The 23,429-nt window shown below is 38.5% G+C and overlaps 1 protein-coding gene across 1 annotated transcript in view; it reads right to left on the reverse strand.

Moving 5' to 3' along the window:
* Positions 1–4,711: 4,711 nt before the first annotated feature.
* Positions 4,712–23,429, reverse strand: part of LOC126237130 (presenilins-associated rhomboid-like protein, mitochondrial) — a 109,979-nt gene continuing 91,261 nt past the window's right edge. Inside the window, exons 8-9 of the mRNA XM_049946951.1 lie at positions 15,857–15,954; positions 4,712–4,988 (exon numbers count right to left, since the gene is read on the reverse strand). Of these exons, the coding sequence (XP_049802908.1) occupies positions 4,895–4,988; positions 15,857–15,954 (192 nt within the window). The 3' untranslated portion in view covers positions 4,712–4,894. The remainder of the gene's footprint in view (positions 4,989–15,856; positions 15,955–23,429) is intronic.

Genomic DNA, 23,429 nt, shown 5'->3' on the forward strand with positions numbered 1-23,429 from the left:
TGGTGTTACTATTAATACTTCTGCACATATTGTTTCTTTATTCTTCTGTTCGGATGATTTGCTTATTCCATAAAACTACAAATGTACTCTATAGGTTTGCTACTTTCAAATAAATGAAGCATAAGTAGACTGTGATTAAAACATTGCTATAAACTTCGAACAATCCTTTTACGTCAGGAATATGTTGGTCCACGCAACACTTTCACATGTACTACAGTACGAAAACTAGCATGACCAGGGCTTGAACTTGGGATGCTTGGTCCAACAAACTGCTCTACTGACTTTCCCATATGAGCTCTACAAGACAGAGGCTCACGGTTACGCCTTTCCAGTGCTCCACAGGTCAGGTGTTACTTATTAATTACTGTTTGTGCATATTTATTGGACATATAGCACAAATTGTATCAGAGGTTTGGTTAATACTCTGTCAATATACAATGTTTGGTACCAATATGACTGAAATATGGAGGTTTGGATGTAATTCCTCATTTCCCAATTGGTATGTCGCCTCAATGTCATTCATGAGCAGTTTTACATTACGGAAGATTTATGCTCACCCTTTCATGTTCCCTTGATGCAGTGGACCTGCTCTGCAGTACCACTTCTTGTACCATGTCACTTTGTCTCCAGTTGCAGGGGTTTGAGGGCTATAAAAGATTTCATATCTATGCCAACTCACTACAAAACTATGTAACTGCCTTCTTTAGACACTGCTTCTGTATTTGGTTGCTCTCTTATTTAACATATACAACAGTAGGTGACAAATCTCTTGTTCAGAACAACATATCTGAAGTTAATCTCAGAACAGCACATAAGAGAATAACATTTCTCCATGGATTCCTGTCATTTTGTGGGTGTTTACATTGTCAGCAGAGGTGCTTGCTGTGTGCCTTCCAAAACACAAACAAGATGCGACACCAAAGTATAAGGGTCACCTCCAGAACAAGTAGAGACTCTCGACAGCATCGTGCCTCGATGTACTCGTGCTTCTCACATCGTCTCCATGCAAACCAAATCTGAAGCTTGCACAGTGGAGATTCTCTACATGCTAATGACCTAAATTCATGAGGAAGAGGTGGAACAAGCTGTTACACCACAGCAGAATATTTCTTTGAGTGCCAAACATCTGCCAGCAATTTGTTCTGTTTTGCTTTGCCACCTGGCTCTTTTATCTTCATACAAATATATCTACTCTTCAGCTTCTTCTGATATTGATGATCAAACAGTACAAACAGCTTCAGTAACATTTCTGTGTGCAATGGTTTCATTGTGCTCCTTTTGAGCATCTGGTATGAAAATGAGTGATGATGAAATTCCTGACATCACAGGTATAACTTATAACTCTTCTTTGTAGAAGAAATGTTAGCTATGATTAAATTTAAAGAAATAGCATTTGTTATTCTTGGATATCTGTTATTACTGGTCTCAAGTTTTCAGTATAAAGCATGCATTACTAAATGAACAAGGTGGAGTGAACTCTCCACTTCTTGTGGCTGTTACAATACAGAGAAACCCACTTTCACACTCCGATGTCATCTGAATTTATTAGTGAAGCAACACAACATTGATAAATAGAATGCACTAACTGTTCTTGAAATTTTTTAATCATGTGTTTCAAATTATTTTATATTGTCCAACTACACTGATCAGCAAGCACATTATGACCACCTACCTAGCTGGTATGGCCACCTTTCGCACAGATAACAGCGGTGACGCATTATGCAGGAAGCAATTAGGCATTGGTAGATTGGGAGCTGGCAACACATCTGCACACACAACTCATCTAATTCCAGGGAGGGGGCAATGAGGTCTGGTGCCACTTTCAATTGCATATCAGATGTGTTCGATCGGGTTCAGATCTGGTGAGTTGAGGGGCCAGCATGTCAATTGGAACTTGTCATTGTGTTCCTCAAACCACTACATTACACTCCTGGCCTCGTGATGTGGTGCATTATCTTATTGAAAAATGCCACTGGGAAACATGATGATCATGAAGGGGTGTACATGGTCTACAAACAGAGTACGATACTCCTTGGTCATCATGGGGCATTGCACGAGCTCCACTGGACCCATGGATGCCCATGTGAATATTCCCCAGAGCATAATGGAGCCACCACCAGCTTTTCTCTATCCCACAGTACAGGTTTCAAGGAGCTTTTCCCATGGAAGATGAAGGATTTACAACCTCCCATTTGCATGATGAAGATGATATTGGGATTCATCACACCATGCAACGCTCTGCCACTGTGCCAATGTACATTGTTACGAGTGTTCGGTGCACTGAGTGTTCAGACACCCTTCTGCTGTGCGCCCAGCATCAAAATCTGTATTAGTTCCATCACAGTTCACCAACTGTCCGGTTTTACCAGTCTGCCCAACCCAAGACATCCAACATGTATAATGAGGGGTGCCCCCCAAGCCACCCCAACCCAACCCACGCTGTTTGGACATGGCTTCACCTTGGTTTCATCACTTGTTGCAGACCCTCACTCAGCACTCCTCAAACACCTAAGTTCCGCAGTTTCTGAAATGCTCATGCCGAGCCTATGGGCCATCACAATCTGCCCTTAGTCAAACTCAAGATACACTGTGTGATCAAAAGTATCCGGACACCTGGCTGAAAATGACTTACAAGTTCATGGCGCCCTCCATCGGTAATGCTGGAATTTAATCTGGTGTTGGCCCACCCTTAGCATTGATGATGACTTCCACCCTCGCACGCATATGTTCTATCAGGTGCTGGAAGGTTTCATGTGGAATGGCAGCCCATTCTTCACGGAGGGCTGCACTGAGGGGAGGTATTGTTGTCGGTCGGTGAGGCCTGGCACGAAGCCGGCGTTCCAAAACATGCCAAACATGTTCTGTACGATTCAGGTCAGGATTCTGTGCAGGCCAGTCAATTACAGGGATGTTTCCAGAATGAGATTTTCACTCTGCAGCGGAGTGTGCGCTTATACGAAACTTCCTGGCAGATTAAAACTGTGTGCCCGACCGAGACTCGAACTCAGGATCTTTGCCTTTCGCGGGCAAGTGCTCTACCATCTGAGCTACCGAAGCACGACTCACGCCCGGTACTCACAGCTTTACTTCTGCCAGTATCTTGTCTCCTACCTTCCAAGGGTCGCAGGAGAGCTTCTGTAAAGTTTGGAAGGTAGGAGACGAAATCCAAGTTCTCTCACCTCTTGCCTAACTGTCATAGTACTTGCAGTGGATCCTGATTCAGTTTGGAATTCCTGTGTGATGCTCTGGAAAGATTTCTGCCTATTACACATTACGACCCTTTTCAATTGTCGGCAGTCTGTGTCAGTCAACATACACAGTCGGCCTGTACACTTTTTGCTGTACATGTCCCTTCCTGTTTCCACTTCACTATCACATCAGAAACAGTTGACCAAGGGATATTTAGGAGTGTGGAAATCTCGTGTACAGACATATGACACAAGTGACACCCAGTCACCTGACTGCGTTCTGTGGAGCACCCCATTCTGCTCTCTCACGATACCTAATAACTACTGAGGTCACTGATATGGAGTACCTGCCAGTAGGTGGCAGCACAGTGCATCGAATATGAAACGCACATTTTTAGTGGTGTCCAGATATTTTTGATCGCATAGTGTAGATAGCACACCTTCTGCATACTACATGTGGACTGCACACACACATATTACAAGCACCATGCATGTGTCTGATTAGCAGTCATTTCTGCCTGGTGACGCTGCTACCGCCTGTATGGGTTTATATTGATAATAGGTCAGTGGTCATAAAGTTCTGACTGGTCAACATTTGAAAGTAGAGAAATAGAAAACCTATTCCAGATTTCAGTAGCAGTTGGGATCAGAAGGGAAGGAGTGAAAGAGAACAGATAAAATGGTTCAAATGGCTCTGAGCACTATGGGACTCAACTGCTGAGGTCATTAGTCCCCTAGAACTTAGAACTAGTTAAACCTAACTAACCTAAGGACATCACAAACAACCATGCCCGAGGCAGGATTCGAACCTGCGGCTGTAGCGGTCTTGCGGTTCCAGACTGCAGCGCCTTTAACCGCACGGCCACTTCGGCCGGCAAAGAGAGAACAGATACAATGGAATCATAATGGACAGTGCAACATGTGAGAAAACAAAAGAAAAGTAGCAAGAAGTGGGTCCCAGTGGGTGGCAAGTGTTAATTACAGGTCTGAGATGAAATGAACATCTTTAAAAGTCAAGAATCTTGGAATCCAGAGGATGAAACAAAATTACCCATAATACAACACAAAAACTGCCATCTACAATAGGGGTTTAAGTGATTCATTTGCTACTTTGAATGTTTGAAGAGAATAAAATAAAGCTCTTATGAAATAAGCAGTCGATAAACACCACTGGGTTGCAGTAAAATATTATGTGACTTTAATGTTTGGCTGATCATCTTGCTCAAGAAGAAAACTGTTTCCACAAGTGATGTTAGAGGGATAAGACTACAACCATTAAAATCTTTGTCATCTGCAGATTCTTATGGTATGAAGGAGGAATTACTTGATGAGGAAAACTTCAAAATTAAGATACTGTTCTGTGTCAGCGTGTTTGATTTGAGCATGGGAAGAGGAACACTGGTGCCCAATGTTTGGAGTTACCTACTTACCTCTGGCCACTTCTCAATCCTATATTGAGTCTTAAGCACTCGTTCTGGCTCTCTTAAGGAAGGGGGACACAAAGGTCACAATGAAAATGTTACTTCTTGATAAAAGGAAGTCAAAATTGTGATATTTAATGCCTAAATTACATATTAAAACAATGTGTTACACTCAGAAAATATAATTCACATTTTTCCAGATTTACATATTTAGGCGTCTGGACTATCCACACGAAAACATTGGGAGCTGGAAAGTATATTGAGATACAGCTTTCAGTCTGCATCTTACTTCTTTGGTGGACCACGTAGAGCATGCCACCACTGGAGTAATGGTTCTCTATTTTTCCAAATGTAGGTGTTTCCCCAGTAGCACCAGAAACTGGAAGAGAATTTTGTTTAAAACCATACAGTTTAAAAGAATCAAAGGACAAGCAGAGGAAAATTATAAATGTACAGATGCCAGCACAAAGCCTTGTCAAAAATTTATTATTATTGCAAGGTTTTGAAGAGCTATGCCGTTTTCATTAGGAATTACATGTGGCTTGCATACTGGGAATAGTATACTGATTGTTATTATGAAAAAGTTTGAAGTAGAACATACATTACATTTAATATACTATGGTTAAGTTTTACTGCACATTTTTTAAAAACTATGGTAACATTACATGTCTTTTTTTTAGTTATTATTCTGCATTTGTAGCGCATTGCTATCACATTTGCAAATGTGAGCAATCTCCATTGAGAAAACACATTCTATATTGTAATAGACTAGCGCTACAGGAAATTTTGGTTATGATTGTTTTCTAGAAATTACTGAAGCAACAGTGAAGTGCTGTAGAAGTACACATTGCTATAATGCAGACATCAACCAAAGAAAATCATGTCCTTACAGGAAACAACATTTTTACCACTGCTTCTGAAAGGCTTCCATCTAACTTTGAGAGGCAGAACAGAACACTGCATGCCATACTCTGCTTGGAATAATTTGTTGGTTTAGTTCTGTACCTCAAAATTACAAGCAAACAGAAATGGACAAAAAAAAGAGTGCAGCTATACTGTTACAGGGTGTATACATGGGCGAGAACAAAAAATTCCAGATTTCCCAGTTAAAAATACACTTTTTCCTAGGTGAAAATAAACTGTTCCCTGTGTGAAAATACAATACATCCCAGTTAAAAGTACATTAATTTTTCCATGTTAAATGACAATACAATTTCCCCTCAGAGCTGTAAAACACATAGATCCTTTGAACGATAAAGATTTTACAGACCACCCTAGAACTTCCTGCCACTTTTGGAAATGAAACCCAGCAAAGAACAATGCATTTTAGAAAGACTTTTGATGCGCAGCAATGTGTACAATTCATATTTTCATATTTTGAAAGTACAAATATGAATTCCACCAGACAGTAGCTTCTGAAGCACTGAAAAAAGAGACTGTGATGCACATTTTGTCAGCCAGCCACTGCCTACATCATATAATCTCACCAGCCATTCAGAGCATAGGACGTGATGTAGTCAGCCAATAGCAAATCACTGACAAGTAGCGTGAACACACAAATAGGAAAATTTATTGGTTTAAAGTACTATACATATCGTACAGTTACTAGAAAAGCAAAGTTTTCACATATAATGTTGATCATCAAAATTTTTTTGCTGTTTTTTCTGAGAGTGTGGTTAGGCAGGATCCTAAGAGCACAGCTTAAATTGCAGTAGCTGAATATTTGTGACAAGCATGTTGTGAATTTCACTGAAGTGCATTACACATTTCATGGATTACCTCGCTTAATAAATGTTCTGCCAAGTGCCTTGACTTTTTCACAGAAAAGCTAATTATGTGTGGAACTGCTCAACAACGCGCCTTATCCTTTTTTTGAAGGTTTAATTATACTTTTTGCCACTGTAACTTCATAATTTGTAATCTACAAAAGAACTAAAGTAAATATGAAAAACTAACCTGAAGCTTCTTCTTTTAAGATACATCAAACATAAAAGTGTCAGCAAAATTTTAAATAATGACATAAATGGCTGGTCTTCTGGGCCTGAAATATTTCTAAGTGGCTGGACCTCAAAGTGTTAAGTTTTGAATGACATTCAAATGTTCTGTGCTTTAAAAAATTCATCACACATTCTCACATGTAATATAATTCATCTTGTGTAACAGGAAATTTACTATGAGAGTAATGCTTCTCAAACCATCATTTGAAATATTTTCCCCCGACCTATTAGAAATGTAAACAGTTGTGGCGTCATGCTCATCAAAAGGAGTTTGTTGTTATGTAGTATTGCACTGTGTTTTGTTTTTGAAACTGGTGTTATTCTCTCATTTATGTTTTATTGCCGAGGTATTACTCTGCAGTAGCAGTCTAAAGTAAAATTCTTTGTTAGAATATCATTTCTTAGCAGTCAAAATTACAAAAATTAACTGAAAACTAGAAGTAATAAAAATTTCCCTGAGTTCTAAAAAATTCCCAGATTTTTTCCAGATGAAAAAATTCCTGGGTTTTTCCCAGTTGTCCTGGAGCGAGTTAACTCGGGTTAAACTGTTTAGCCGGAAAATATTATTATGAGGTATCTTAGCTCCTGAATTTTGCATGCCCCTGCACCAGCTTCTCAATTACAATCTTTGTAGTTCCTTCTACTGCTACTAGTTGGTACCAGCATACGTATTGTAATCATTGCAATTGCTTCTGCTGCCGCTATTTAGTGTTTTTTTGCAATTTTGTTTCAGTGTATTGATACTGGCTTGTGCACATGAAGCCTTTAGGAGGATTAGGAGTTGAGGGATGTATTTCCAACAAGAAAAACTTGCATCAATAGAGTTTCTATAGTCATTGGTATTGCATCATTACCGTGTCCTTTAGTACCAACTTTGGTGCTGTTGTTGCAGTATTATGTCTGCTTGCGGTCTTCTGAAATGAACAGTGATTATTCCAATGACGTAGAGAAGTGGGGAGGCACCTCTGTTTCAGAATCTGATGATGACTCTCTTGAACGTTCATTAAATGAGGCAGACACAGATATAGATCGGTATCAGATGAGAGCATGGCATTTTGTTGATCCAAATACTGATTGCTCTGCTCCAAGATACCTGTTTTCTGTTGATCCTTACTGTACAACTCCTTTTGCCAATGATGAACTTGAAATATTTGAACACTTTTTTGACAGAGATTTGCTGGAAATTATACAGCTGGAAACAGCAATGTATATCAGCCAATGTGTTTTGATCCCAGCTGTAATGTTTTGCCCGTGATACGAAGAACCTAAAATTTTCTTTGTTCTAACCATTTTGCAATGTGTTGTTCATAAACCAGAATTGTAGATGTAATGGTTGCAGCTGGCAAGCATGTGAACTCCATTTTTCAATAACGTAATATCTTACAAGAGGTTCTGCCAAACAAAAAGGTATCTTCACTTTTCTGATAATGCAGTGTAGCAACTCACCCAAATCCTAAGCTGAACAAAATCTGGCCAATTTACCAGCATCTTGAAAGTAAATTTAAAACTTCTTATTTTTGAACAGGTCATTACGGTAGATGAAAGTCTACTTTTGTACAAGAGCCGATTGGGTTAGGAACAGTATATCCTGATGAAAAGGGCAAGATTTGGAATAAAATTTACACATCCCTGTACTTAGCAGATTTCCTACTTTTGACGTCCACTGATAGTTACGGAATGGTAAAAATAACTCAGAAATAGTTGTAACAATCTCCCTGAAATAAGCAATTACAAAAGGGAGAAATGCAGCTGACAGATGATGAAATGCGTCGAATGGACAAGAATGACATGGTACTTCTTTCAGCTATCCACTCTATGGATATGGTGAAGACTGAGAAAAGGTCAAAAAAAATAATAAAGCCAAAGCTTGTGATTGATTACAATGACACAATTCGAGGAGAGGATCAAGCCAATCAGAGAATGTCATCATATCCAATACCCAGAAAGCAAAGCAAAAAGTATTACAAGAAAATCTTTTTCCATTTGCTGGAAATTTCTGTGTGGAATTTATTTATTTTGTATGGCAAATTTGGAGAGAAAAAGGACTCACTGGAATTTATGTTGAACCTCTTGGAAAAAATACTTGGGGAGTACAAAGGGAGCATCTTTTCTCCTAAGCCAGGCCAACCAGGATACATGCCCCATCCTCTTTGGTTGATGGAAAAACATTTCCTAGAATTCATTGGGCCAACAGAGAAGAAGAGAAATTCATCACAAGTGTGCGTAGTTTGCTCCAAGAAGTAATATACACATGGGACGCATGTCCAGACAGAGAGACAATGCCCCAGTGTCAGGGCCCTTGTGCATCACATCATACTTCAGAACCTATCACACATAAACTGATTTCTAATATCATTCTAGTGTGTGTGTGTCTCACATGTATATCTCCTCTACCATCTTATTTGTACATCTGAATCAAGAAATTAATCTTTGTAATAAATAACATGTTTTAATGAATATCTGCAGAGATTTTTGTCAACCCGGGGCTATCTCGGGATAAGAACTTTCATCCACTCCCATCTTCAATATGTCCTTAGATTTTCCAGATAAAGGTAAAAATGAATTATTGGGAGAATGGAAATTCACACACAAGTGCGGGCGGGCACGCACGCCCACACGCACACGCAGGGACACTCGCGCGCGCGCGCGCGCGCGCGCGCGCGCGCACACACACACACACACACACACACACACACACACACACACACACGTGCGCGCGCACACACACACACACACACACACACACACATACACACACACACACACACACAAATCATGAAGGTGAAAGTGCAACCTAGTTGTTTCAACTACAGTCTCTACTAACAGTGAGGGGGAGAAAAAAACCTGTGAACTTCAACGCACGTAAAAATTGGTAATGAATACCATAAGTAAACTGTACCACACATTCACAAGCAAAAACCATTTTTTATCTATAAGTGGCAAAATGGATCTGGACTATAACATTCTAAAATTGCAGTACATTTATGACATTTAAAAATAACAAACAACCTGGGAAGTAACTCTGAAGATGGAAAGAATTAGTGAAATACATGTTGGGAAGAAAGGAAACAACTTAGAAATCAAGTGTTTAGTTTTTGTCAATGACCTGAAACCAGAAAAGTGCACAAAGAAGACTGGAGATTTTGGATGAAATTGCTGAAAAAATGGGTCTCAAAGTCTCATATGAAAAGAACTAATATATGGAACACAGACTCCAAGGAGAGAAATATTTAGAGGTAAAATATAGAAAGATTAGAAGGCCAAATAAATTCAAATACTTAGGAGAATGGATCCAGCTCAATGGACAGGATAAAGAGGCAGTCAAGACTTTGCCTACAAACTAACACAGACAAAAAACAACAAAGGAGCGATATCCTACAAGGCCAAAATCAGACACTATAATTGTTACAAAACTAAAAGGGACTCTACACTTTACAGTGCAAAGGGGACGGTTGGAAGAACTTGAAAGGAAGATTTCCTGGTAAATTCTGGGACCTCCTAAGACTACTCATGGAACTTGGAAGAATAGGAAAAATGAGGAGCTCTAGAACTACATCAAGAAATTAATGGACACAATGTGGAAACAACAGTTGAAATTTTATGGACAACTAGCAAGAATGGATGAACACCGACTGAGCAAAAAGATCTTCAGTTACATCACATCATTAAAGTGAAAAGGGACGCACAGAAACTGGTCTAGAGATGACCCAAAACAAAGAAGAATTCAGAAGCAAAGTCAACACCATAAAATCATTTGAAAAGAAACCACTAACAAGAAGGTCCACACATTACATTTTCAAGGAGGAGAGAAAGAAAAGAAATGAAAGAATGCAGATGTCCTGGGAAGAGAGGAAAAAAGGCCAAAAAACCTTAAGTTCTACACAGTCCATAGTTGGCCAAATTCAGAAGGGGGAAAATAGTAATAATGATAGAAGTAGTAGTAGTAGTAGTAGTAGTAGTAGTAGTAGTAGTAGTAACTGATTGGTAACATCTACTGTGGAGGACATTTTCGAGGAGGAGAGGAAGAAATGAAATGAAAGAATGCAGATGTCCTGGGAAGAGAGGGAAAAAAGGCCAAGAAAGGGGAAAATAGTAATAATGATAGTAGTAGTAGTAGTAGTAGTAGTAACTGATAGGTAACATCTACTGTGGAATAGGCCATTCAAACAAACATACTCAATAATTTAGCTTCTATATTGACTTAGAAATTTATCTGAAGTACATCAAGGTTAATTCTGTAGCTATAGTATTCTGCTTTGCTACACTCCCATTTGTGATTAGAAGTATCTGAACTGCCTCAAAATGAGTTTACATTAAAGTACAGCGAGGTTATAATTAAAGTTTCACTACATGAGATGGCCCCTATGAAAAACGAGTGATTGTGGGGCAATGAAATTTTGTGGAAACATTTATAAGGACACACAGAAGAGAAATTACCAATAAACCATTGGAAGACACACATTAATTTCCAATTGAGAGGGTAACATTTTTTAACTGCAAACTATGTTTACGTTCCAGGTTACAAACGTTGCTCAAGATGACAATCATCTGCATCTGCAAGAGTGTGGAGCTGCATTAGGGACACCATTTCACAATGATTCACAGCACTTTTTGAACAGTGGACCTTGGAATGTTCAGCTATCATGACACAGCTCGTGCACCTACTTGAAGATCGCATATTGTGTCCAGCATTCTCAGCCTTCTTCGACAATTTGGCACAACTGGTCATCGAGTGCGGAGACTGGACCTCTCCGTATTCCTTTAATGCACGGATACACTGATATTCATGAAGACCAGCAGCAGTACTGGTGTCGTTTTGATAAAACAGCTTTATGAGTAAAGCCCTGCTCACATTATCCAGATCCATGTTGAATGTCTGCAACTGTAATGCACACTGATGCTTGCGTTTCAACCCTGTTTCATCATACCAGTACTTGTGCATAACAGCAAGTCATGACACTTAACACTACTACTAACAACACAATCCTGCAGAGCACAGTGTGAACATCATTCAAGTTGAGTACTTATGCGGTAAATAGTTTTCTGTCTACATTGGCACAAATAGCAAAAGCTTAATTATCAGTAACCTGCATTTGTGATAATATGAAAAAGCATTTTCTAAGGCAGGTTTACAAAAAGCATAAATTTTCACTGAAAGCATGCCTTACTCACATTGACAAATGACAGAAATCAGTCTTTGCTTGAAACTAAATGTAATAAATTCCTCTTGTTCCAAGTACAAGGGGAAACTTGGAAGGGCGTAACATCCAAAGTCAATAACAGAGAGGGAAAAAGAACCTGGAGAGAGTGCAAACAAAAACCTTAACTCAATCTGCACAATTAAGCTGCAATAAAAAAATTCCTTTGTTGGGTATTTTCTAACTAGGTTCAAGCACAAAGAATTATTATTATTATTATTATTATTATTATTATTATTATTATTATGTAGTATTCTGCCTAGTGGCAGGTCCATGTCTTCGTACGGAGAATTTCTGATTCCACAGCTCCTTGTCTTCAGCTTCTTCCTTCAGTCTGTTGTATCTCCTTCCATCATTCATGTCATCCAGATGTTGAATTCTTCTTCTTCCTCATCCTGCGTTTCCTCTGAGTTTCCCTTCGATGACATCATGTACGAGTCCCTCGTGTCTTAAGTACATGTCCAATCCTGTTGGCCTTTCCCTGAAGAATTGTATGCAGAATACTTCTCTTCTCTCCTACTCTTCGCAGTAATCATCTTTTTTATGCGATCTGTCTACTTGATTCTCCTCCAGCACCACATTTCAAAGCTCTCTAAGTATTTATTTTCCTCCTTTCTCATGATGCATGTCTCTGCTCCATACAGTGCAATGCTCCAAATGTAGCACTTTACCAGTGTTTTCCTCAATGACAAACTCAACTTGCTGGTCAGCAGAGTCCTCTTCTTGTTGAGAGCAGCTTTGGCCATGGCGATTCTTGCTCAGATTTCGTTGGTGCAGTGGGCATCCTTTGTGATAAAACTTCCCAGGTACTTGAACTGATTCACGTTTTCCAGTTCCTGATTGTCAACAGTTATCTTCAATTGTTTCTCACGTTTTGATATGTGCATCACTTTTGATTTTTCGATGTTGATTTCCATGCCGTATTTTTTTCCCATTTCCACTAAATTGTTCATCATGTCTTGCAGCTGTCTCTGATTTTTGGCGAGCACTACCAGGTTGTCTGCATACTTAATGGTGTTGATGAGACGTCCTCCTACTTTGAAGTTTCCGCATCCTTTCAGCGCTTCTCTCGCCAGCATTTCTCCATACAGGTTGAAGAGACTTGGCGATAGACAACATCCTTGTCTCACTCCCCTTCCTATTTCCACACTGTTCGTTTCTCCATAGTTCAGTCGTACCTTTACCCTTTGTCCCAGGTACAGGTGCCTTATAAGTCTCCGATCTCTCCAGTTGATTCCTATTTCCTTAAGGGTACAAATAGTCGAGGGAGACCAAGAGATGAATACAATAAACAGATTCAGAAGGATGTAGGTTGCAGTAGGTACTGGGAGATGAAGAAGCTTGCACAGAATAGAGTAGCATGGAGAGCTGCATCAAACCAGTCTCTGGACTGAAGACCACAACAACAACAACAACAACAACAACAACAACAACAAGGATGTTCATCAATATATTCCAATTGACTCTGTCGAAAGCCTTCTGCCAGTCTATAAAACAAGTGCAAACTGACAATATCCTCATCATGCCAATGGCGTCGCTAGTCCCTTTTCCTTTCCTGAAGCCAAACTGGTCTTCTCCCATCACTTCTTCAATTTTGTTTTCCAACCGACTATTTAGTATTCTTGCAATGATCTTTGCCACATGCGATATCAGACTAATTGTTCTATAATCACTACACTTCTTGGCTTGCTTTTTCTTCTAAAGAGTAACCATTGTGACGTCCAAAAAGTCTTCAGGCCATTCTCCAGTTTCATAGATTTTGTTTATGAGTTGTGTCAGAACTTTCAAACTTTCATTTCCAATTTCTTTAAGCACATCCACTGGTATGTCATCATCCCCTGTAGCTTTCCTACTCTTCATGTCCTTTGTTGCCTTCTCTACTTCCCTTGTCAGTATACTGGGCCCTTTTTCATCTTCATCGATAGCTTCCTCTGGCTATATGTCAATGTCATTTGGGCAATGTTCTGTATCATAGTCATCTGGGCAATGTTCTGTATCATATAGTTTCCTTATAAATTCTTCCCATGTTTTCAGCACTTCCACTTGTTCAGTAACCACTTGTTCTCTAGAATCTTCTATTCCAAACGTCCTTACACTTTTGTTCCCTCCTCCTCCCAGTTTCTTCGTTTTCTGGTACATGAGGTCGTACCTTCCTCTTCTTTGTAGTTCTTCTATTTCGTCACACATTTCTTCTAAGTACTTTTTCTTCGCTTTGTCTTTTTCCCTCCTGAGGACATTGTTAAGTCTTCTGTATTCTTCTTCATTAACATTTTTACACTTCCTACTTTCCTCTATCTTCTCCAGCATCTCATTGGTGATCCAGGGTTCTCTCTCTCTCTCTCTTTCTGTTTCCCTACCAACTTCACTCTTCAGAGTATTGAACAAAACCATTTTAACATTTTGCCACTGATCTTCCGCACTTGCACTTGTATTTTGTGTCTCACTTCATTAAATTTTTTCTCTAACGATTCTCTTACTGCCACGTTATTCTATCATAGCTTTTCCAAGTCCCATCTCTGTTTTCTCCTCCCATGTTGTCAGATCTTCTTCAGCCTTGTGCTGATATCTGCAACCAAAAGGTTGTGATCCGAGTCGATGTCAGCAGCTGGCATAGTCTTGGTGTCCTTCACAATGCCCCTAAACCTCTGTTTGACGAGTATGTAGTCTATTTGATATCTTTTCATATCTCCTGGGCTCTTCCATGTGTACAGTTTACTCTTCCTTTTCTTGAACCAAGTGTTCCTCACCACCAAATTATTTAGGTGACAGAATTCCACAAGCATTCCTCCTCTGTTGTTTCTTTTTCCTAATCCATATTGTCCAACAATGTTTGCTTCATTGCTTTGTCCAACCACACAATTCCAGTCACCCATGATTTTCCTGTTCCTTCAGACTGAATGATGTCTTCTATTTCATCATACATTTTCTCCGCTTCTTCGTATTTGTGATCTGATGTTGGCATGTACATTTGGATTACTAGAATGTCTACTGGCTTTGCACTTATTTTCACTAACATTAAACGGTCACTATGACACACGACTTTATTCACACTTTGCACTAATTCATTTCCCATCACTATTGCTATGCCACGCTCAAAACTTTTACCACCAGAATAAAACATTGTGTAATTACCTGGTACTATTTCACCACTATCTGTCCACCTCACTTCACTTAAACCCATTATGTTCACTTTACATTTGTCCATTTCTCTCTTCAGATTTTCCAGTTTTCCTGCTCATTGAAGTGTTCTCACGTTCCATGTTCCAATCCTGAAATACTCCCCACCCGGAGATCCGAATGGGGGAGTAGTTTATCTCCGGAATATTTTACTCCAGGAAACACCATCATTATCCTCAGTCTTCCAACGTTCAGGAAATATAATAATGTGGTAGTCTTTCCATTTCCTTTCCACATCGCAGTATCATAGCCGAAGAACCAGACTATGGTTGGTTTCGCCCATGAGTCTTCGATCTTGATCCATCTGAAGCATCATTTGCTCTGTGCATCAATTCGATACTGGTGCCCACTGCTGCCTGGTACCAAAGGAAGTATAGGCTCGGGAAAAGAAAGACCCCTAGCCCTCGAAATCTAATAGCGTCGGGGTCGGGAAAAAAAAAGAGAGTTGGCTGAGGATGTAAATAATTTTGCCGTTTTTATCCGTACTCCGAAATTATTTACATTCTTCCAGGATTTCCTATTATCATTACATACATATGATGATTTTCCTGGTCTCTTTTTAGAGCTGCTCAGATTATTGTATCACAAACAATTAGGATACAATAATCTGAGCAGCTCTAAAAAGAGAACAGGAAAATCATCATAAGTATGTAATGATAATAGGAAATCCTGGAAGAATGTAAATAATTTCAGAGTACAGATAAAAACTCACTAATTAGTGGAGTCCTCACCCAGGAAAACTTTACTATTTTTTGGACGAATCCTTTATTGAGCTGGTCTCCGCAGTAAAGGTGGGGATGACTCAACCTCTACTACTCGATGAGTTGTTACCTTTACTCCTAAATCATGTATACGTGCTATGAATATATACTCACATTCCACAAAGTGCTCCTCCCAGGTGAGCAGCATGGTCAAAAAACTTCCAGCCAAGTAGAACACCTGTTGCATCTAAGGCCATTATTACTTTGATAGCCTGTAATATTAAAGAAACAATACAAGTTTTTGGAATACAGAGTTACAGACTGTGCTTATACACAAAGAAAATAAAAATTTGACTGCAATGTTACAAAAATTATATCTGCAGTAATTACCAGCCAGTACTATGTTCTACATTCTATTTACATTACATCTATGTCTACATCTACATAGATGCTCCGAAAGCCACTGTGCAGTGCGTGGCGGTGGGTACCCTGTATCACTACATGTCATTTCCTTTCCTGTTCCACTCGTAAATAACGCAAGGGGAAAACGACTGTCTATATGTCTCTGTATGAGCCCTTATTTCATGTATCTTATCTTTGTGGTCCTTAATGTGCAATGGATGTTGACGGCAATAAAATCATTTGGCAGTCAGCTTCAAATGCCGATTCTCTAAATTTTCTCAATAGTGTTTCTCGAAAAAAATGTCACCTTCCCTCCAGGGATTCCCATTTGAGATCCCGAAGCATCTCCATAATACTTACATGTTGTTTGACCCTACCAGTAACTAATCTAGTAGCCTGCCTCTGAATTGCTTCACAGTCTTCCTATGATCCAACCTGGAATGGACACCAAACACTCTAGCAGTACTCAAGAATAGGTTGCTCCAATGTCCTATATGCAGCCTCCTTTACAGGTGAACCACTCTTTCCTAAAATTCTCCCAATAAACCGAAGTCAACCATTCGCCTTGCTTATCACTGTTCTCATACGTTCGTTCTGCCTCACATTGCTTTGCAACGTTATGCACAGATTTTTAAATGACTTGACTGTGTCAAGAAGGACACTAGTAATACCGTATCCGAACATTACAGTTTTGATCTTCCTACTCATCTGCACTAACTTACAGTTTTCCACTTTTAGAGCTAGCTGCCATTCATCACACCAACTGGAAATTTTGTCCAAGTTGTCTTGGATCTTCCTACAGTCACTCAACTTTGACACATTACCTACACCACAACCTCATCACCAAACAACTGCATACTGCTGCCCAATTCTTTTAAACATGTTAAACAGGTGCCTCCCTTACACAACAATGTCGGCCAATGAAAAGTAATACCTCATGATTTGTTCTTACTAGCACTCAGTATTATAAAGATCATAAAAATATTAAACTGTCAGGGACAGGTTCCCAGACATGAGATCAACTTTGAAACCAATTACACAACTGTGATCTCAGGCATCACTCTCTACAGCCGTTCACATTGGTGGGCCTTGTTTGTGAATAGTTGGTAAACAAGAATAGGAAGAAATTAAATCAGAGTAAATAAAAAAATCACATGGTCAAATATTCCAAATGAAAAAAAGAATGAAGGGAAACAACGAGACTGAATAAAACAGTTAACATGAGGATTAAAATGAAGTGTAAAAGGATTAACAATAAAGAAAATATATTTCAGCCAATTAATTGAATAAAAGTAATGATGACAGTGATTTTGATAAAGATGTAAAAAACAAAATACTTGGTGCCTGAAGGGACTTGAATCAACAACATTCAGCACACCAGCCAGATAACTTAACTGCTCTGATATGATGGTGTTTCAAAAATTATCATTATTTTCAAGGCCAAACCACCATGAAGAATGACTTCCTATCTTCACAACTATATATGTAGTGTCAAAAAATTGATCCCACCCCTAGGGACCTTTCCATGAGAGCTCTGTGAGGTATGGGAGTAATGGTTAGATTATTTTGTTACTTTTTTAATCGACATAAACAACTTACACCTTGTACACAACAATTAACATTAATAGCAATTGTTCAAACAGACAACTGCCAGTCTCAATTCATACGTTACAATAGCACCTAAATTTTTGCCACACACTCGTCTACAACAATGTCATTAGTTGGACAATGCAACAGGCTGCTTGGACCTTACCAAGTAGGTTCTCTTCAGCTACTGATACTACTAGGGTTTCTTAGACTAACAACTTCTGCCCATAGAAAAAATTCTGCCATGGTCAAATTGGTGTCACATGTGTATTGTTTTTGAAGATAGTACCACCAACTTCGACACGAAAACATAACCAGATAAGAAAAGCATGACACACACTCTGCTCATTGAAGACCATACACCTGCTGAAATATTTCCAGTATAACAATCTACAGTCACATGATATTCAAGCTTATCTCCCTTTCTTGGGCTAATGCCTCAAACTATAGAACCAAAAACACAAAAAAGAATTCAAAATAGGCTTCCTGCTTTCTAGGTGTATATTTAATCATAATTTTTCCTTCATCTACAAAAGAATCTTTGTATTTCTTAAACTGCAAAACAAACTTCCAAAAACTGCACATTCCCTTGTTACTCGTATAGTAGCAATTGTCTGCAGCCTCTTTTTATTTCTATCTTTCACGCTATTAATTAAATGAAGTACTTAGTGTGTTGATGCAGAGAAACTACTTTTTTTTCTCTTTCTTCCCTATCACACCATCTACATCTACATCTACACTGTGCAAAACCTCCGTGAAGTGCATTGTGGACGGTATATTCCATTATACCAGTTATTAGGGTTTCTCTCCGTTCCATTCACCTACGGAGCATGGGAAGAATGATCATTTGAAGCCTCTGTGTGTGCTGTAATTATTCTCATCTTGTCCTCAAGATTCCTATGTGAACGATACACAGGGGGTCGTTAGTATATTCCTAGAGTCATCATTTTAAGCTGGTTCTTGAAATCTTGTTAGTAGACTTTCTCGGGATTGGTTGTGTCTGTCTTCAGGAGTCTACCAGTTACGTTTCTACAGGATCACTGTAACACTCTCACATGGGTCAAACAAACCATTGTGCTGCCCTTCTCTGTATACCTACAACATCCCCTGTTAGTCCTATTTCGTACAAGTCCCAAACACTTGGACAATGGAAAATCCAGGATGGAATAATGACAGTATTATATAAAGGACACACACACACACACACACACACACACACACACACACACACTACTCCAAATGCAAATCACACACATGACCACAGTCTCTGGCTGCCAAGGACACAACACAAAGTGAACACTGCAAAAACAGACGTATTACTTTGTCACATACATGCTATTTAGCTTTGTGAACTAATGTGGGTTCAATACATTTACACTTACTAAAATTCAAAACAAAATATGTAGTTGTTAGTTTCATACAGTGGCGTGAATGCACAATTACTCGTTTCGCTCGACTGGCTGGTGCTGGTGGTGCGCAGGTGGCAATTGTTGTTGCATTTGGCATTTTTTTGATTGACATTATTACTTTGATTTCAGTTTTGAATATTCTGAATAATTAGACCTTTATTAATAAAACAGATGTGCACTGCCAGGAGAAGACACTCAGTATGCACATGAGCTGCGAGTTGCTGACTGTGTTCTAGAGTACAGTTACCATGTTTGGAGTTCTTGGGAATTTTTGGAAGAAAGGCAACTTTATTGTTGTCAGATAAATTTGGAGAAAAGGTATTCCAGCACCAGGGTGTTCCATGTACAACACAATTGGTACGTTTTGGCATTATGCAAGAACCAATAACAGGGAGGCGATCTCCAATTGCCCTAAACACTCCAGCCCTATTGCAATTAACATACAATAGTTACTGTCATCAAAAACAAATCATAATACTGTTACAGACCCTTTGATGGTGTACGCTCTTGCATTGTCCTGCATGAAATAACGGAATGTCCTTTAATTAACTGCAAGTTCTCTGAAAAAAAGGTTGCAGTATATTGTTTACATATCTAACACAGTTATGGTTTGTTGGAAAAAGATGGGTCCAATAATCAATGTTGCACTATAACTTTTGGTATACAAAAAATTAACTAAAAACACAAAATTTATGTCTTTATTTAAGAAATAACTTTCTGACATGGTAATATGTTTTGTGTGGGTTTCAGTGAAGAATGTTAACTAAATACCTGATCTTTAAGTAACAGAGTACACAACATTTTGATGAAAACACTAAAAATCTACTGATAATTTCAGTTTCAGATTGTTGTTATAATTTCTACTGGACAATATTATTTGTTGTGTTGCCTGAGTAAATGAGGGAATGAATGAGATATGTATGTGAAGTATGAGTCACTGAAATTGTGAATAAGTGTAGGAATCAGATTCAGCAGCTTTGATGTGAGTCACATACAAAGGGGAAAATGATAATTGTGAAACAACCAGATTTTCGTATTTCAAAAATGTAAAATTTACTTAATTCCATCAGCTGATTTAAGATGGAGTGTTTTTATTTGTTTTTTGGAAATGTGCTGTTTTGTAATTTCACACAAATTGATTTCTGAATCAGGATTGGTTCAATGAAGAAGAGTATCAGGTTAAGTGAACTGCAATATGAAGCTGACAGGCAACTGTACTGTTCAGTTAATCCGAGACTCTTGCATACTCTGTTACTGCTAAAGGAATTTCTTGCAAGAGTTGGGAAGAGTACGTGGCCAGCTCTTGTGATGAGAAGTCATGTAGCTCAATGCATTTGCATTAAAATTGAGTAGTAGTAGTAGTAGTAGTAGTAGTAGTAGTAGTACTAGTTCTTTTGAGAATATCATTTATCAGTGAAATTTTACGATCTTTCATGGATGAAGGGTGCAAAAATTTGGGACCTTTCAGAGTCCAAAACAATAATCTGCGTAGTATTTTAGAAACTGTTTATTAACTGATGAAAAGTGTGATTCTATCAGTAACAAGTCTGAGTTAAAACCTTAAACTGGCTAATAGAAAGAGTAAGTGTATAAGGAATAGAGAAAACTGTTCTCACTTTTGTTCATTAATTTCTGGAACTGTATGCTAGAATGCACATGGAAGCAAATCTGTATACAAAAAGTTGCAATACAGAATAGATATTTTAATGTAAGGACTTTTCTTCATTTAGACCCAATGAAATTAACTAACTTTCTCAGCATAAAACAGTTAAACAAATCTGTCCATCCTGGCAACATATGTAGTGCAGCTAATTTTTTATAGCTTTTCTTAGCTGAAGAACATTGTATATCACTCAGAGCAGGCCAGATTTCTGCAGAACTAACTTTTAAAGTTGGTAGGAAGGCAGAACACAAATGACACAGTGTCAAACTGATAAGTATATTCAGAACTCCAAAACTGATTGTTTTGCGAGTTCATGTACTTCAATAATTGCAGCCATGCTTCATCAGAGGGGGGGGGGGGGGGGGGGGAGGAACAAAAAACACTTCAAGATCAATCTAGCAATCATGCATAGATTGCTGTAGCCAGTTACAGTACTGACATCACGAAACAATATCTGAATTGGTCAGTCAGTGCACTGCCATTAGTTTATAAGATTTCAGCCTGAGTTTGCAAACAGCTCTGTGAGAAGATGCTATTGACAGACCGGACCTCTCCGATTTCTTTTTAAGATCACCACTAACCTGTCTAGCTCATCTGAATCGGACACACCAACTGCGAGGAATCTGTTGAGGAATAGGATCTAGTATATGCAGCAGTGGGAGACTGCCTCCCTGGTATTGTTTCTCAGGCAATGCCAAACACATAACTTGCATTATGCATGGAACATCTCCATATCACATATTGGAGCCACAAAAATATGGTAAGAGATATTAGGGTATGTATGAAAGAATACAGACAGTCAGATTCCCCTCACTGCATGAACAGAATAGGAAAGAAACTGGCTAATAAAAGTATATAGTATTCTTTCTCATTCACTCTTTAGTGACTTTCATAGATATATATGAAGATGGCATGATGAACAATACCTTGCCCTAAACATAAGAAAATGTAATGTTAGTTAAGATGAGTAGTAAAACAATCCTGTAGTCTTCAAAAATAGTAATGGTGATGTGCTGCTTAACACAGCCACATCTATTAGACTTATATGTGAAACGCTGCAAAGCAATGTGAAATGGAATGAGGATGCAAGGCCAATTGTAGGGAAAGCAAAAGGTCAACTTTGATTTATTTCAGGAATTCTAGGAAAGTTTAGTTCAAATACAGAACACTTGTGAGACACAATCTCAAACACTGATCAAGAGCTTGGAATCTGCACCAGGTTGGATTAAAGGAATACATCAAAGCAATTTAGAGGCAGGCTCCTAGATTTGTTACCAGCACATTAAATCAAGAAAGGGAAAAAAGGCACTTTTCGTGAACACTGGTATTTATGACAGACTGCAGAATTATCCAACTGCCACCAACATACACTGTATCTCACATAAGGGCCATGAAGACAAGGTTGGAAAATCAGGGCTCATACAGGTACATTTTTCCCTCCCTACATTTGCAAGTGGCACAGAATAGGGAATGAGTAACAATTGCACAGAGTATCCTCTGTCATGCATTATATGGTGGCTTGCAAAGTACTCATTTATGTAGATGTAAATGGTAGTCAGCATTCAATCCTTTTGTCTCAGAATGCAATAATGATTCTAGCTGTGACTAAATATTAGCTTGTTTGGGAGATTTACAGCTTTAAAAAGCCTACTCGTAAATGGGGTCGACAGCCTCCCCTTTTCCATCATCTTCTCTATTTTGCACTCTTGTATTTTGTTTATCGTACTCTCATCTCACACTCTACTATTTCACATATCACACTTTCTTACAATAATTACTTATTTCCTACAAGCTCATCACATCTGTCTAATCTGCACAATTTTCATTTGCAGTTCTCTATTGTTATTCTGGTTTTTGGATCCCATTATTCTAACATCTTTTTCAGCACTTCTGCTGTAAATTGTTCTCTTGTGACCTGTGAATCTATCATGACATATAGTTCCTGTTATAAGTTCTGCCCTTTTTTTCTCTAAATCCCTCCAATTCTCCCATATCCCTTCTACTACCAAAGAATGTATCCTGGCTAGTTTGTGGCTCAAGACTCAACATCATATTTGCATGTTATGAGTGCTGCTGCTTGCTCATTACAACTTTGGGAGAATAATTATATGTGTATCCAATACTATGTACAACATTTTATTGTAATACAATTATCATTTGTTATCAATACAGGTCATTTGGTAGCTAATAAGTAAAACTAGGTGAATGGCTGAAATATTTTGTGCAAAAAAAGCTATCATCAAACCAGCTCCACTGTCTAGAACATGTATCTTTAGTCCACCAAAAACAATGGGAAAACTTCACAAATTACAATTTAAAATTTACTCTGTTGATGAGATTCAGAGCCTCAAATCCTTCTACTGAAAAATACAGAAAATAAAATAGATTACCTATTTTCAGACTGTGTTATGCATTATAAAACTGAGATTTTTACAGAAGGGCGATGTATCCAGCACAAATAATAATTAGACAATATGAAGGAAGTAAGATGCAAGATACTACAAAAAACTTGATGCATTGCAGAAATTTACAAACCATAATTGGATGTATCAGTAGCAAGATAGTTATCAAACTTTAGAGCTGTGAATGACTGTGAGGAAGTTTCATTATCTCAGTTTCAAATCACTAACTACACACAGTACTTGTTTTATTTTTATAACCAATGTATGTTAACAAGTGAGCTATG

The sequence above is a fragment of the Schistocerca nitens genome, chromosome 2 (genome assembly GCF_023898315.1).
Source record: "Schistocerca nitens isolate TAMUIC-IGC-003100 chromosome 2, iqSchNite1.1, whole genome shotgun sequence".
NCBI lineage: Eukaryota > Metazoa > Arthropoda > Insecta > Orthoptera > Acrididae > Schistocerca > Schistocerca nitens.